Consider the following 15,636-nt stretch of genomic DNA (forward strand, 5'->3'; position numbering starts at 1 on the left):
CAAAGCTTGGAAAAATTTTTATTTGAGCTGAAAACTTATAGAAATCATAGAATGTAATGCCTCTAGATGACACAATGATTTGGCAATTGTAACCATGAGCATCAAAGGCAAATTCTTTTATGTTAAAGTGCAATTAAAACCCAAATCCTGTTATACACTGGAAACTCTTTGTAACCAGCTGAGCAGTAAATACATAAGTAGTGATCAATCAAGAAAATTAATTTTTGGATGAGACTTTCATTGTGCTATGATGTCCAGTGGTCATCAATTAGAATTGCAACAGATATTCATGTACGTGGTCTTATAAATAGCATTAATTTGATACTAATTCGCAAGTCAAAATATGCAATTTATAATTCACCTATTTGTTCATCTTTCGAAGTACTATTATGTTAATATGTATTGTTATGCTCTCCAATGCAAACATTATAAAGTCAGTATTAATAACTTTTGACTTAATCATGCATGTGTAAGAAAATAAATATTGCTCATTGGTGAAACTTGAAAAACCTTAGTGTGTGTGTTAGTTAGGTGTATCCTATTTTCTTGAACGTTTTCCGTAATGTGGAATCACTTAATTTTGAAATAGCTGTATTAGGTTTTCAAAAATTAATGAAGGATATGATATTCCTTAATTTATGTTATAGATACTGATGACATCCCCCTTGAGTCTTCGATGAGGCAGAGCATGTCCAAGGCTGCTCTTACTCATGCCTTTCGGAAACTGAAAACTCCATCAAGATGTAGAGAATGTGATACGTATGTGTACTTTCAAGGTGCAGACTGCAGTGAGGTAATTATAATAATAAGTTAAGCTTCTTTTAGTAAAATGAGCATATTTTTATTTGTGTTTCTCCATCATGCATAGTTGTTAGAGGAATCACCTTATGCCTCCTCCACCCTCTCCGATTTCCCTTTGTCAAGCACCAACTTCATCCAAAGTCCGCCATGGGAAGCTACTAACTATTAGGAGCAGGCTGAATCTCCTAAAAAAGCGGGAGCCTCAAACCAAGCCCATAGCTCACTTCTCTCAAAGAAGGCAACATATGGATCATGTAAAGAATCCAAAACTAACAGCCCAAGCCCGTAACAAATGAAGCAACTTCCAGGAACCACTGGCAGCGAATTGAGTCCTGCCAGTCCAGAAAACCCATTGCAAAGTTTTCTCCCTAGAAGAATGTGTACATATGTTATGACTGTGATTTTTCTATTTTTTTAAATGGTGAACCCCATGTTGAACCATTGGAAATAAATATCTGCATTGTATGAGTATTTAAAAAAATGAAAAGCAATGACTAATGCTTCAGCAGATGGGATTTTGATTTCCTAGGCACTGAAACTAACTCTATTGTTTACATAATTATTGTTATCTAATTCATCAAAAGCTCTACTTATTCCAGACACAAACAAAAAGAAGTTATCAAGGTTTTCGGGCTTCACATTGGACTATCAAAACTCATGACACATTCATAGAATGGTAAATAAATGGATAGATCTGGGCTACGGTGCTGGATCAGCTAAGTAATAAGATTACAGCAAGATATGCTCAAAGTATGAGTGATCAATGAGGAAATGCCAACATAGTTCATGGAAGAATACAATCAACGAATGGTATTGCCTGAGTTAAATGTGCGATCAATGCTTCACCTTGAGGATATAAAAAATATAGCTCTACACATAAGATTGATTATGATGTAAGTAGGTTGCTCTTATATCATGTGAGAAAACAAGTCCTGAAGACTGTTTCTGACAACAGTACCTCACAAGTGAATGATTGCTGGAGGATGGGGCTCAGGAGAATTCAGTGGGTGTCGCAGAGCATTTGGTGTGGGCAAGGGCAAATGTGTAGTGATGAACGTAGAATTACGGGGTGTGCTGACATGAAAGTCTGAACAGTGCCTTGACCAAGATACCTTGATTTGTCTGACTAAAGTGTGGTCACAATGGTGCAGGAACAGACGTGCGGTTGCTGATGTATGCAGATGCAAGGGGGGGAGGTATCTGAAGCATTTAATGGACATTGAGTTTAATATGTCTGAACCAGTCTAATCTTTGGGGTTTCTGACAAATGTCTTGGGTACTGGGGTCTTAACCAAATGATGGTCGCTGGGATGCCTGACAGGGAGGTGGGTTTTAATTGGTCCGAACCAAATTGTGGTTACTTGGGTTTATTACATGTCTCTGGGGTCTAAATGTAATAACTCAATAGTGGGTATAGGAATTTTTTTGATGGCTGTCTCTTGACTCTTTGTCTGCACCCTAACTACTCCTGACAAAATGTCTGTATTTTTCAGTAAATATTTTTTACAGTGGAACCTCATACAGTGAGATAATTCCTTCCATAATCTTTCTCGTAGCACTTGTTTAATGAAAAACTTTTTCACAAAATATGACAATGCATTCCATGCCAAAAAAATAAATTAGGCTCTAGGTTTCTTCAAAGAAAATTTTATATGTATTGTTTAGGATTGTGGATCATTGTTTGTCTTCAATTCTATGGTGGAATGAAGCTGCCGGGAATACAAACTACCATATTTTCCCATAGATAACGTGCGTGGTATCTATGCAAAAATGTTCAGATATTCGAAAAAATGACGATGTGCATTATGCAATGAAAATTGAAAAAATCCAAACATGGGCGTATTTTTACACACACACATCCGATATGGACATATTTTTACACACACTATATATAATTTTTACGCACATATATATATATATATATATATATATATATATATATATATATATATATATATATATATACATATGTGTGTGTAAATACAGATGCGCGGCATCTTTACATGTTCAAGATAACTATGAATCCCTGGGTGCGAGATATCTATACAAATTCATGATGAGAACAAAATTCTGGGTGTGTGTTATACTTAAGATGCATGTTATTGATGGGAAAATACGTTATATTTGTAAAAAAACAGATTTGAAATAAATATTTTATTATTCATAATATACACTCCTACCTAATTCCTTTTTAGTTGAAAGCTGTCTGGAGACATTTGCCTTTGCCAAAGCTTCAAAATTTTGTTAAAATGAGACTCAGCATTGGCCTGCTGCCTCACCATCCTCTTGTTGATATCAGTTTTTTGTGAAACTTCTTGAAAATGCATGACTCCCCTTAAGTACTTCTTCGGCCTTTGATAATCTTGGCATATTCTTAACAGGTTGACAAAAATTACTTTTGCCTTCTTACAAATGATATTCTCATCATTAATATCTGTCACATTGCAATTGCTTTTGGTTCATCCATAAGGAGCAACCCTTCAACATTGTGAGGACATGTTATTGTTGCATAGATATTCAGGTCACTCTCTGAAGTATCTCATTAATCTTGTCCTTGCTCTTGAAGAAAATTCAAATTGTTGCTGTTTACCAATCATATTTGCATGCTTGGATTCACCATGCTCACACGTTGTTCTCAATTTTCAATGATTTTACTTTTCTTCTTTACTTTTATTTATGTTCTCTAATGGCTGTCTTCTGGTGGATTTTTCTTCAAGGACATTTTGATTACTATATACAAAATATTATTAAACCCTACCCAAAAAAATCACTAATAATATGTATGAACACAAATTGCAATCATTCAGGGCATCCCCCTCTTCTGAACTCATCATGCCTTATCCAGTCATACCTTAAACTCATCATTGATAAAAATATATTGCTTGTTATACCGATTACCTGCAATCTAAGGTACTCATTAAGCGAGGTTCCAATGTATTGACTAGAGAATACAAGGTGATATGCATATACGAATATTTTTTTCCATATTGTCATTTCATAAAACCATTTATTTACTCTATAACCTACCCTCCCTGTAACTCCCATTATAATCTTAAATTGATTAGGTCAATTAAAGATGATAATAGATGAAATTTAACATGTAAGCTCTGATAAAATATTTCTCTTCTCTTTTTCAAGTGTGGATTAGCATGTCATAAAAAGTGTTTGGAGACTTTAGCAATCCAGTGTGGCCACAAAAGGTTACCAAGGAAAATGACCACTTTTGGTGTGGAGTTGGGTCAGCATTTAAAGGAAACGTCTGCTCAGGTCCCTTACATAGTGTGCAAGTGTGTGAATGAAATTGATGAGAGGGGAAAGTTTGTTAAGGTAAGGAAATATGCCCATCTACAATTGATGATTATGTAAGGTGATAGATTATAGGTGCTATTTCAGAGTTTATCATCATAATATATTTTCTTAAGTGGTTTTTAATGATTCAATGTACTCAGCTTGAATTCTCTCTTTCAGGGTGTATACAGGGTGTCGGGTGTCAAGTCTAGGGTAGAAAAGTTATGCCAAGCATTTGAAAATGGTGTTGATCTGGTTGATCTCACGGGCATTCATCCAAATGTTATAGCTAATGTTCTAAAACTCTATCTGAGACAATTACCTGAGCCTTTGCTAACTTTCAGATTGTATGCAGATTTTGTAAGGTGAGTAAAAATTAGCTTAGTAATGTATTATCCTTATACAAATTTAGACTGTTTCCAACATATACCTACTATTTAGAGAAATAGCATGAATCACACAATTTTGCTTTAATAAGAAGTCCACGAGTTTAGCTATGAGATTTTTAAGTATACGATGTACATCATCAGTACCTCATGGGGCATGTGAGTAAAAGTAATTATGTCTTTGGTTAAATTACTGATGTTCATTTTCCAGCATAGGTCATCACTTAAGGTGCAATCGGATAAGTAAATATATAGTTTCTGAATGCTACATGCAGTTAAAGTAAAGGATGGAAGATGACAGAACTTTTTTGTGCAAATAGGAAGTTTAATACAGTGCAGATTATGGTTATTTGAGGTTCATCAAGTGTACATGACTTTATGCAAAGAATAAGCTTATACCATAAGGACTGACAGGTTAGCTGCAGATAATAAAGAGGAGTGAAATCCACAAACCGAAGTGAATGGATCTAACCTTCAAAGGAGGAAAAACATCCATGAAAATAACAAATAGAAGGGTCCAAGATCTAATCCTTGGGGAGGCTGAATTCAATTTTTAATGGATTTGATTTGGAAAAAAAAATACCAGCTGGTTGGAGGTATTGTCTACTCTATTTCCTAGCAGTGAAAAAAGTTATAATGCAGTAAAGAGATTTCCTTCAATGAACAGACTTTTGAGTTTACCAAAAAGAATTCCATTATCCATTCAGTCAAAAGTTTTTGTGAGATTATGGAATGTATCAAGAACACCCTTTCTTGTTCAATCTTCTGTTGGTTAAGAATTGAGATGATAACAGGAGTGTTGGATTTGAATTTTATAAGTCATGTTGAGATCCATGATTGGTAAGTTGGCTACAGCAAAGGAAATTTATAATCTTACTCTGACTGTGTGACAAAAATGTTTTGAAAATACATACTAAGAGATTCAAGGGGGCATTGCACAGGGCTGAGGTAGTAGCTTCTTCAGGTTATACATGATTTGTATAAGAAGTATCAGGAAATCTTTTGGAAAAATAGATTTAATTCAGATATTGCTTCAATGCCTCAAAATTCTCCAAGGTACATGCCATGAGTGTCGGCACACTTTTGCCAGTGACTTTGCATGACTCAAAGGCTCCCTGATAGGTGAATTCCAGGAGGTCTTTAAGGGTATGCATGCAAGCTTCTTTGACTGCATTTAGGGTCCTATGGTGGTGTCTTTTGAGGGAGGAATAGGAAAGTCTGCTGGTACCAAGTTGGGACTGTGATGTGGTTGAGTGATCATCGCCATGTCGTCGCATAAGGTCTTCATAAGCAGACACTTGACTCTGCTCTTGGTCATCTGTCAAGACCTTCGGGATGAGTTTAGGGTAGATATTTCTCATCTCCAAATTATTAGTGATAATGGTGTATGCACTGTCATCTTATTAATGCCAATGCGATCTGCGATCATGAGCTAACTTAACCGATGGTCTGAATTCAGCACCACATGCACACATCAGGAAAAAACTGTTGCCAATACTTTTCACACAAACCTTGCAGTAATTTCCAACTGAAAATCTTTTTATCAAGTTATTATAGCAGTACATGTTGTACCTATTACTGAAAAGAATACCATTTCATTTATTGAAATATACCTTTTGCCTCGAAAGAACAAGTATTTATTTCTCATAGTACAAAAATAGTAATAGTTGAATATTACTATGCTGTTCAAATGCTTATTTCTAAAGAAGTTACTTATGTACCTGAAAATGGGGCTGGATGGCTGTGAATTATTCAAATGTTGCCAAAGTGAGCACATTTCTGGTGCCCATGGAAATTATTCCTTCCCTCTATAAGAGATATCTGAAGATGCTTTCAAATGAAAGAGACAAGCAGATCCTTATTTGCAACTTTTAGCTGACTTCCTGGCTTGTTGAATATGGCCTACTATTTCCCAGAGTTTGAATTTCCAGAATCCCTCATGTTCTTGGTTCCATGATCAGGATGGCATTTTTACTGATTTGTCTTATTCTCTGACCTAGAATTTTCCAATTCCATTTGGCTAGTCCCTTCCAGCTCTCTCAAAAGACTCACTGGGCAGGTTGGGGGGGGGGGGGGGTAGAAATCATTTGCTTGGTACTCTTTGTCTAATGTTTTTGATAGTATTTGAACCTTTGAAGCAACCTGAAGTAGATTTTTTTAAATCTCCAATGTCCACAGTCCATGATGTCCTGTCCACCGATTTCAGTGATAGAAATGGCTACAGAAGCTCTTTAAACAAACAGGAAGATGCCTCTGTAGAGAGGATAGATCCACCACATGTACTATTGCTTTGATAATTACATTAATGGATGTTTTAATGATAGGTAAAGGTACGAGGGTCATCCGGAAAGTAGTACCCGTTCGTGAAATAAAGACACAAAAGTAAATATTAACAAACATAAAAAATTTTATTTGAAAGAGGATACTTTAAACTACTTCTCAACATAATCTCCAAGCAAATTAAGGCATTTGTCATAACGTGTGACAAGTTTCTGTATTCCTGCTGCATAGTCCTTCGCCGCCAGCTCATTGAGATACGCGAGGGACCCATCTTGCACAAATTTTTGCATAATGCAGATGGTGTTTAACAATTTCATGAACAATTGTTCGAGAAACATTGGGAAAATGCTCACAGATGTCATCAATTGTGACGCGCCGATCGTTCCTCACGAATTCGTCAACTGAGCTCACCAGTTGGTCTGTAATGACAGACGGTCTCCCCGAACGCTCATCGTCGTGTGTGTTCCCCCTCCCCATGTTGAAGTTGCGACACCACCGCCGAACAGACGACTCGTCCATTACATTGTCTCCATACACCTCCTTTAATTGGCGATGAATATCACATGGGCGAACGTTTCTTGCATTGAGGAATTTAATCACTGCCCTCACTTCACAACTGGCGGCGTTCTCAATTTTTTTAAACATTGTAAACAATCACAGAAACAACACAGGCAATGCTAGCGTCACGCAACTTGGCTCAGAGAAGGCAGACAAGCCACTGAAGCTATCTGACCTCGTCCAGCGGCTACTCGCGTCGTCAGCACTTCATGCGGCACGAACGGGTACTACTTTCCGGATGACCCTCGTACTTTGTTGGTACCCAAAGACCTGGTGTTCTGTGAATGTTCAGTCGGGAAAAAACTAAATGCAAAACTCAATAATGTGTGAATGCATCATAAAAGCGAGAAAGAATTGGGATGTGAATGCCATGTTAGCTTATGTACAGACTTCCTACCCCAAGGGCCTGGGTTTGAATCCTGGAGGTGGTGGAATTTTTCAAAGGTATCCCAATCAATAGTTGGGTTGTTATGTGGAGAGCATGGTTTGGTGAGTAAATTGTGAACTCGAGCCCAGAGCCTTCTGTGCACTTCGCCGCGACCCTCCTATATTAAGTTGTTGACCCCTTGACACCAATGGTTATGAGTAGGCCAATGGTGGATTTCTCTCCACACTTTCTGCTCAATTCCCTGAATATTCTACCCCTACCAAATTACCCCCACCTATCACTTATGGTGCAAATGATCTCAGCTGTTGGTTGCATCACCAAATTACTACTACAAAGGAAAATAACAAAAGTTGAACTATCTCATCAAAATTCTTAACATCAATTACATTTCAGTGTGTTTCCTGTGTTTGTATGTTATTTACTGATTGCTAAAATCATTATCAAAATGCTCTAATTCTAAAAATTCCATGTTTTTATGGAAATCTATTTAACCCTTCCAGATAGCGTTATTACGTTACACTCAGTGAAACTATCTTTCTCTAAAACAGCATACCTATGAGAAAATGTCAGTAGCCTCAGAATAAAGCCAACTGCCCACCAAGCACAACTCTTCATACCCTCGCTGAAGTTTATCCATCCATTTGCCTCTTTGCCCTTCAAGCTTTGCCCTTCCATCTTGTGTTGCCTGTTTCAGCAGAGCAGATAGTATGTATTATCTAAATTTATTGAGATGACAGCTTGAGCTCCCTTCCTCTCTGCCTAGAAGGAACAAGGTTCACATCAGAAGCAAGTGCACTATATGGTTCAGATCCTGGTTACATTAAGAATAATGCCAAATTTTTGTAATCAAGTTGATTTCCCATATAACTATTTGATAGCATTTAATAATTGATGTAAATACTTGTCATTTCCACAAAAAGGATTTATTTCAAGGCTAAGATTTTTTTGTGCTGTACCACCATCAAACTCCCTCCTTAGATACCATTTGCAAGGAGGGGAAGGGTTATTGAGAATGCAACCAGGGAAAGGGCCTAGCATCACATCCATTCCCACTGCAGGATGACATTTACTTGGACCTTGTTGAAAATGAATTATTTCACCCTCAAACCCTTTAGCGAAAAATATTATCTGTTGGTTTCGCTGCTGGCGATGTATCTTACTGTGGTTGGATTCCCATAGACAACTTGACACATTTTTGTTATTGGTAAAGCCCCTGTGTCAATTCATGTTCTTGGAACATTTATCCCTTAATGTCACTAAATCGCACCCCATAATGCATCAGACCTTTATTTTACAGCATACCCTGTTTAAAAGAGCCAATGCACAAAGGGTGCCACGGGGCATCCCCAGGAATCGACCTCGGGCCCTCCAGTTAGCAGTCCAGCTCTATACTTCCACATCTCTGCTATAGGGATAAGACCCCAAAGTCCATTTTAATCAAATAACCTCCTGAGGATAACCTCAAGAGTGGCTTCACTCATGAAATACTTCACGTCAAGAATTTATCTGAGGCTCTGATCAAATTTACCAGAGGACCTGAAGATTTTGAAGGGTTATCATCCTTATTACTAAACTGCTCATGAAATGCTGTTCCTTCAACTTCCCACTTTCCAGCCTCACATTCTCCCATCCTCCCTTTCTCGAGTGTTTGAATGACTCACTCCGCTTGTCCATTGAATGATGGGCCATATGGAGTTAGATGTACATGAGAGATAAGGCTTTGCACCAAGAGTTTAGAAAAAGTGTCCCAAGGAAAAGCTGGACTGTTGCCTGATATAACTAGGTCTGATATTTCATATACTGCAAATCATTTTCTCAAGCACTCCATAACCACTCCAACTTACACGGATCCCCTTATCACTGTCAGTCCATGTGAAGTAGGCATCCACTAGTCTGAGAAAATAGAAATCCATGTACAGGACCATTGGTAGGTTAGATTCAACATAGTTATTCTCAAGTATAGAAACTATGTCTTTTTAGTTTCATTCAAGCATTCAAGTTAATCTTGTGCAGAATCTTAATGCAAAAACAGCATTACCCATTCTGTTAAGGCTTAACAATGGTAACTATGTAAGAAAACTAATCGATTAGAAGCTAATTTATTGGAAGTATGTCAAGGTCATGCCATCAGCTGTTGTAGTGTAAGATGAAGGAGTCACGCTTCCCAAACTTTAATCCTTGAGAAATATTTAGGCTATGAATCAACCCGTTCTAAGTAATATTATATCCCATTACTTAACTGTTGAAATAATGCGGATCACTTGGGAAATTAATTTTTGTTTATCTATGTTTAGAAGTTTTTGATATGAGGGTGGTCTGAAAAAATCTTGGCCTGATGATGAAAATGAAAATTTATATTTTCTAAAAAGTTTTATTTTTCAACATAAGCACTTTTAATATTATTATATTTCAAGCAGCAGTGTTCCACTGCCATTAGCCCATCTCTATAGTGTTCTTAGAGAAGTGGTGCAAAGTACTCATCGACAGCCGCAATCACATCTTGATTGGATGCAAAACATTGACTAGCGAGGAAAGTTTTGAGTTTTTAGGAGAGATGGAAGTCCAAGGGAGCCAAATCTGGGGAATAAGGAGAATGTTCCAGTACTTTTTGGTGCAAATTCCACAATTATTTCATTGCCAAGACACTTTTTTAAGGCAGGTGCATTGTCCTGAGGGAAAACACTTTTTTTCCTGTGCAAGGCAGGTCTGCTTTCACAAATTTTTGCATCCAGTTTCGTTAGAAGGTTAGAGTAGTACCCCCCAGTTTTATCTTTTTCAAGATAGTCAATCAACAGAATTCCTTTTGCTTAAAAAAACATTGATGCCATGACCTTTTCCCATTGATGGCCCTGTCTTTGCCTTCTTCGAAGCTGAAAAACCAGCCTCCATCCATTTCATGGGTTGTTGTTTCAATTCTGGTGCGTAATGGTGAATTTATGTTTCATCCATTGTCATTTATGGGTGCAGTAAATCAATCTTATTTTTTATTAAGTGTGCCAAGCACTGGTTGGGCAGTGTCATCAAAATGGGCTTTGACTCACAGTGAGCTTGTGGCACCCATCTTGCACAAATCTTTATAATGTGCAATCCTAATGCAAAATGTAACCAATGCATTCTTTTGAAATCCCAATAGTATTAGCATTTTTGCACGCCATTCTTCCAAAGTCGTGCAGATATTGTGCATGCATTCTATGCATTCCGGTGTGGATGATAACTTATTATAATGAAAGGTTGTAAAGAACTATGCGAGCCTATCTATCAGTAAAATATTTATGCCATTTAGATCTATCAGTGAAAGATATATGTAGTGTGTTCAGAGGAACCCCAGTTATAAGTCAATGGTTTGGAGTATCAACTGAAAACTGAAAGCAGTGGAGAATTTCCAAGGCACTAGTTTATTAGAAGCTTTAAATACTATAAATAAATAAATTTGTTCAGTTTTACATGGTGCTTCGACCTTTTAAAGTAGGAATTCAAAGAAATTCCCTGGTTAAAATCTCTATTGGCCCAATTAGGCCCACACTCTTTTTTCATTACGATTGAGGAGCTGTGTTTAGGGGTTTGAGTTTAATTAGGCTTCTCATGGTATCTCTCATGAATATGAATTCATATTCTTCTTATCAAAACCTGTTATGTCTTTTCATGCATTCTTTTGCAGTTGATTGCCACATTTTACCATGCTTTATTTGTCTTCATTTCATTTTTAGAATTGCCAAAGAATTTCCCTCAAATGCAGTGCATGGCAGTTGTCATCCAGCTGCAGAACTGAAGACTGCTTTGAGAAAACTTCCACTTCACCACTATGCCACTCTTGCTGTACTAATGCAGCATTTAAAGCAAGTTTCGGAAGTGTCGGAGACAAATAAAATGCCTGCGAGCAACTTGGGGATAGTGTTTGGTCCCACTCTTTTAAGAACTTCCGAAGGGAGAGCATCCTTAAACTCTTTGGTGGATACAGTGCACCAGACCAGAGCAGTGGAACTCCTGATTATTCATGCCACTGACATCTTTGAGCCTGTTGAATTTCCAGTGACAGATTACAAGCTAAAGATGGAGGGTTATCATATTTCCAGGTAAGAGGACTGGTGACACAAACCCATTTTAATCTAAATATTACTCACTTCTAGGCACTTCCATAATTGCTCTGGGTAAATATACCAATAAACAGGGTTTACATCGCTCCAAGGAGCTTCATATAATGCTCTTGAATGCATTTCTATAGGAATTAATATTACTAGAAAACTTAAAAAGGATGAGCTCTGTTGCTTTCTCAGTATTCTACTTGGGTGAATTTATATCTGATGTTGAATTCTTCTCAGGATTTCCAGTGGTTTGGGTGAAGCATGTCTGCCGACAGTTCATCCAGTCCATCATATTGGGGGCTGGATGCCGTGTTGCTGATTCTGGCAGATATATTTACTCTTTCTGGGGGCCAGGTTGCTCCTGATTGGTCAATCATCCAATCCTGGCTCATCGCTTCCCTGATTGGCCATGACCTCGCCCAGGACTTCTCTGTTTTTCATAATTGGTTTCTTGGCATTGCTGAGAGAAAAGCCATAATCTCTACTGAAATTATTTTTCTCCAGCTAAATCTCAATAGCCTCCTTATTAGTCGGATCCAACATTTGGCTGAGTGAATAACTGATCGAAGCAATTTTCCACTAGATAAAATTTTTTATTTTATGACTGGGTTTGGATGTATTACATCACTGATGGTGTAATATATCAAAACCCAGTTGTAAAATAAAAAATTTTATGAAGTGGAGAAGTGCTTTGATCAGTTATTCATCATGTTTGACTTCCACCACTTCACGCCTGAAGCTACTCAATTTGTTCATTTGGCTGAGTAGCAGAGTAATTTCATTTTGTCCTATCTGATGGTGTGGTTTGTCCTATTGATGTTATGCTCTGCTACACGTAGAGAAGTTCAAGGCAAGGTCACTGCCAATTAGGGAAGCCATAAGTCAGGCATGGACAATTGACCAATCAGGAGCAACCTGACCCCCAGAAAGAGTAAATGTACCTGCCAGAATCAGCAAAATAGCATTCAGCTCTGAAGATGATGAATGAGGCCTATTGAAACGTCGGCAGCAATTCAGGCCTTACCTGGCTGGATATCCCAAGAAAAATTCTCCATGAACATATGTTGGGAAAATATGAAGTCTGTCATCAGTTTTTATCTGGTTTTCTCCTAGGGAGGACAATTAAAGATACTTTATGAGCCTGTTTGTTACATTAGAAATATATTATAATATATATTTTATATAATTGATACATTTGATATGTTTTATATTTTATATATGTGTTATATATTTTGTGTATTTGTATATTTTATATATTTTATGTATTATAATCTTTTAAATTTTCTATGGGGAAAATTAGTTTTATGAATTGCATCAATATATTATTTACCAGGAAGCAAAAGTTTAAATAATGTTTGAATTCACTATTTAGGCGATGCATTTTGGAAATGGGACATAATCATAGGGTTAATAGAAGATTTAAATATTTTATATACATAAAATTACTTGGCATTACTATTATGCAACTACTTTCACTCATGAGAGTATCATTAGATGTGTAAGCTCACTATTCTGAAGCAAAGTAATAGAAAGGACAAGAGATGCAAATGAAAGTTCTTCCCTAGAGTATGGGGAAGACATGTGTACATGTGGGGGGCAATTTTCTTGGAGATTTAGTGCAGCAAAAATGGAATGAGTGAATAGCTAATGTGAGAATCTGCTGGATGTATGGCAGGAAGTGGGGGCAGGGGAGTTAGGGTCCAGATAAGTGGGTCATTCAATAAGCCCTTAAAAAAATAGAAAAATTAATTTTTTTGGGTAGATTTCTGGTGTAAAGCTGTCAAAAAACGATAGGAATAGTTAAAAGGAAGAAGATTAGGAAACCATGGGCTATGGATGAGATTATTTGAAAGTTGGATGAGAGAAGAAAATGGAAGAGTATAAATCGAGAATTAGGTGGAAGGAAGTTGAAGGAATTCAATAATATGCTAAGGTGGGGAACAAACATAGTGAATGGAACATGGTGTAAGATACAGTGTGAATTTTTGCAAAGAATGGGTGAAATTGGTTTGTTCTACAGGAATGTGAAAACACAGCTCAGGTAGTAGAAAGGAAAATATTTGCAAAATATCAGAGAAAAGTCAGGAAAAATATTGATATGACCAGAAAAGATTCAAGAGAGGAATATATAGAAGATCTATAAGGTGAATACAGTAAGGCAGAAAGGTTAGATATAGAGAATATGAAGTAGATGAGAATAGCTTTGGCCCAGGCTTACTCAATGGCGAGATAGAAAGGTCATCAAGGCAACTGAAATAAGGCTGTGGGGTGGGGGGTAGTAGACAATATTCCCAAAGAACTAATTTTAATTTGTTGGAGGAAAAGTTTGATCAACTAATTTTTAGCAGCTATAAGTATGTAATTAGCTAAAATACTTCAACAGATCAGTTTCATTTCTCATTCTAAAATGGAGCAAGGCAGGCAAAATTGAGGACTACCCATCTATCTTTCTAATCTAAATGGCAATAAGTTGTTTGCACTCAGTGGCTCTCCAATCATCAATAAGAGGATGTAGGGCAGGGCAAATGAGTACTTAAGTGAATATTATAGTGGGCTCAGAAAGGCACACATGATGCCATAGTAGTTCTGAGGTCACTAAAAGAGAGGAACGTACTCATAGAATACAATCAGGATGCTTTTGTCTGTTTTGTACATTTTGAGGAAGTGTTTGACTGTGTGGTTTGGGTGGAATAAATGAATGCATCGAAGAAAATAGAAATAGAGGGAAAGGAGACTTCTCTGCAGCCTGTACATGCCTCACACTGCTCAGGAGCAAGTGGCAGAAGCAAAGTCAGGTTTGGAAATGATAGAAAGATTTCCTAACCCTCCCAATTTTCTCTGCTTTTCAATATATGTGTGGAGGAAATGAGGAAAATTGGACGTAGGAATTACAGTTGGTGGGGAATTCATAATACTAGTAAGCTTTTCTGATGATCAGGCTTTAGTAATCTAGTAGGTCAATGGGTTGCATACATTGCTATGCACTTTGAAAAATTGGTGCAATAGGTATGGATGAGAATAAATTTTAACGAAACAATGTTGCTGTAGTTATTGAAAATGGAGTGCATAAACTGGAGCAGGTGGAATGATTTGACTATCTCAGAAGTGTTTTGCATCCAAATGGTCCAGGTAGAGTGAATATAATTGTATTGGGCCAAGGAGATTTACAAGGATGAGGGAATGGATGACAGGGAAATTGAGTGAGGATGTCAAGAAATTGTACATTAAACTTGAATATGGAGTGGGGTTTAGTATGGAGCTGAAAAATGGTAATTGAGGTAAGATGCTAGGTTAGATTGGTGGCTTTTGAGATGTGGGTGTAGAGAAGGGTGGAAAAGGTGAAGTGGACAGAAATGAAAACAAATAAGGGTGTGCTATATAAGGTGAGGGAAGGGAGATGATTTTTGGGAAGTCCCAAAGGAGGGAGGGAAGATAGATGCAGAGTATTTTTATTGGCAGTCAGATGTTGGTGACTGTGATAGAGAGAAGAATGTTAGGCAAATGAGAAAGGGGGTAGAATAGGAGAGTAGAGAGAGAGAGAGAGATCATTGGATGTAATGAAGGGAAGAAGGAAGTATGCGAATTGATGAGGGACTAATTTTAGTGCTAGGTATCAGGTTCTGCTTTGTTAGCAGGAGTAAGGAGACATGTAGTTGTACAATTTTATAGTCTGTGTCCATCGAAAACCCACCTTAACCAATAGGATACGATTAGTAATTATATTGATAATTAGGAGGGGCCCTCTAAGAACGAAGGGTTTATAGATTATCTAAAATATATTCCTTTGTAAATCCACAAATACTTTCTTGGCCTTATAGTTTAAATAAACTGGTTAAGTTCATATTAATTTGTA

At 37.2% G+C, this 15,636-nt stretch overlaps 1 protein-coding gene across 1 annotated transcript in view; it reads left to right on the forward strand.

Annotated features, from left to right (window-relative positions):
* LOC139685616 (rho GTPase-activating protein 45-like) overlaps positions 1-15,636 on the forward strand; it is a 78,289-nt gene that overhangs the window by 49,375 nt on the left and 13,278 nt on the right. The window contains exons 12-15 of the mRNA XM_071582554.1: positions 648-793; positions 3,940-4,128; positions 4,270-4,454; positions 11,409-11,774. Of these exons, the coding sequence (XP_071438655.1) occupies positions 648-793; positions 3,940-4,128; positions 4,270-4,454; positions 11,409-11,774 (886 nt within the window). The remainder of the gene's footprint in view (positions 1-647; positions 794-3,939; positions 4,129-4,269; positions 4,455-11,408; positions 11,775-15,636) is intronic.

Source organism: Hetaerina americana, unplaced genomic scaffold (genome assembly GCF_022747635.1).
Source record: "Hetaerina americana unplaced genomic scaffold, ioHetAmer1.1.p SCAF_119, whole genome shotgun sequence".
Taxonomy (NCBI): Eukaryota; Metazoa; Arthropoda; class Insecta; order Odonata; family Calopterygidae; genus Hetaerina; species Hetaerina americana.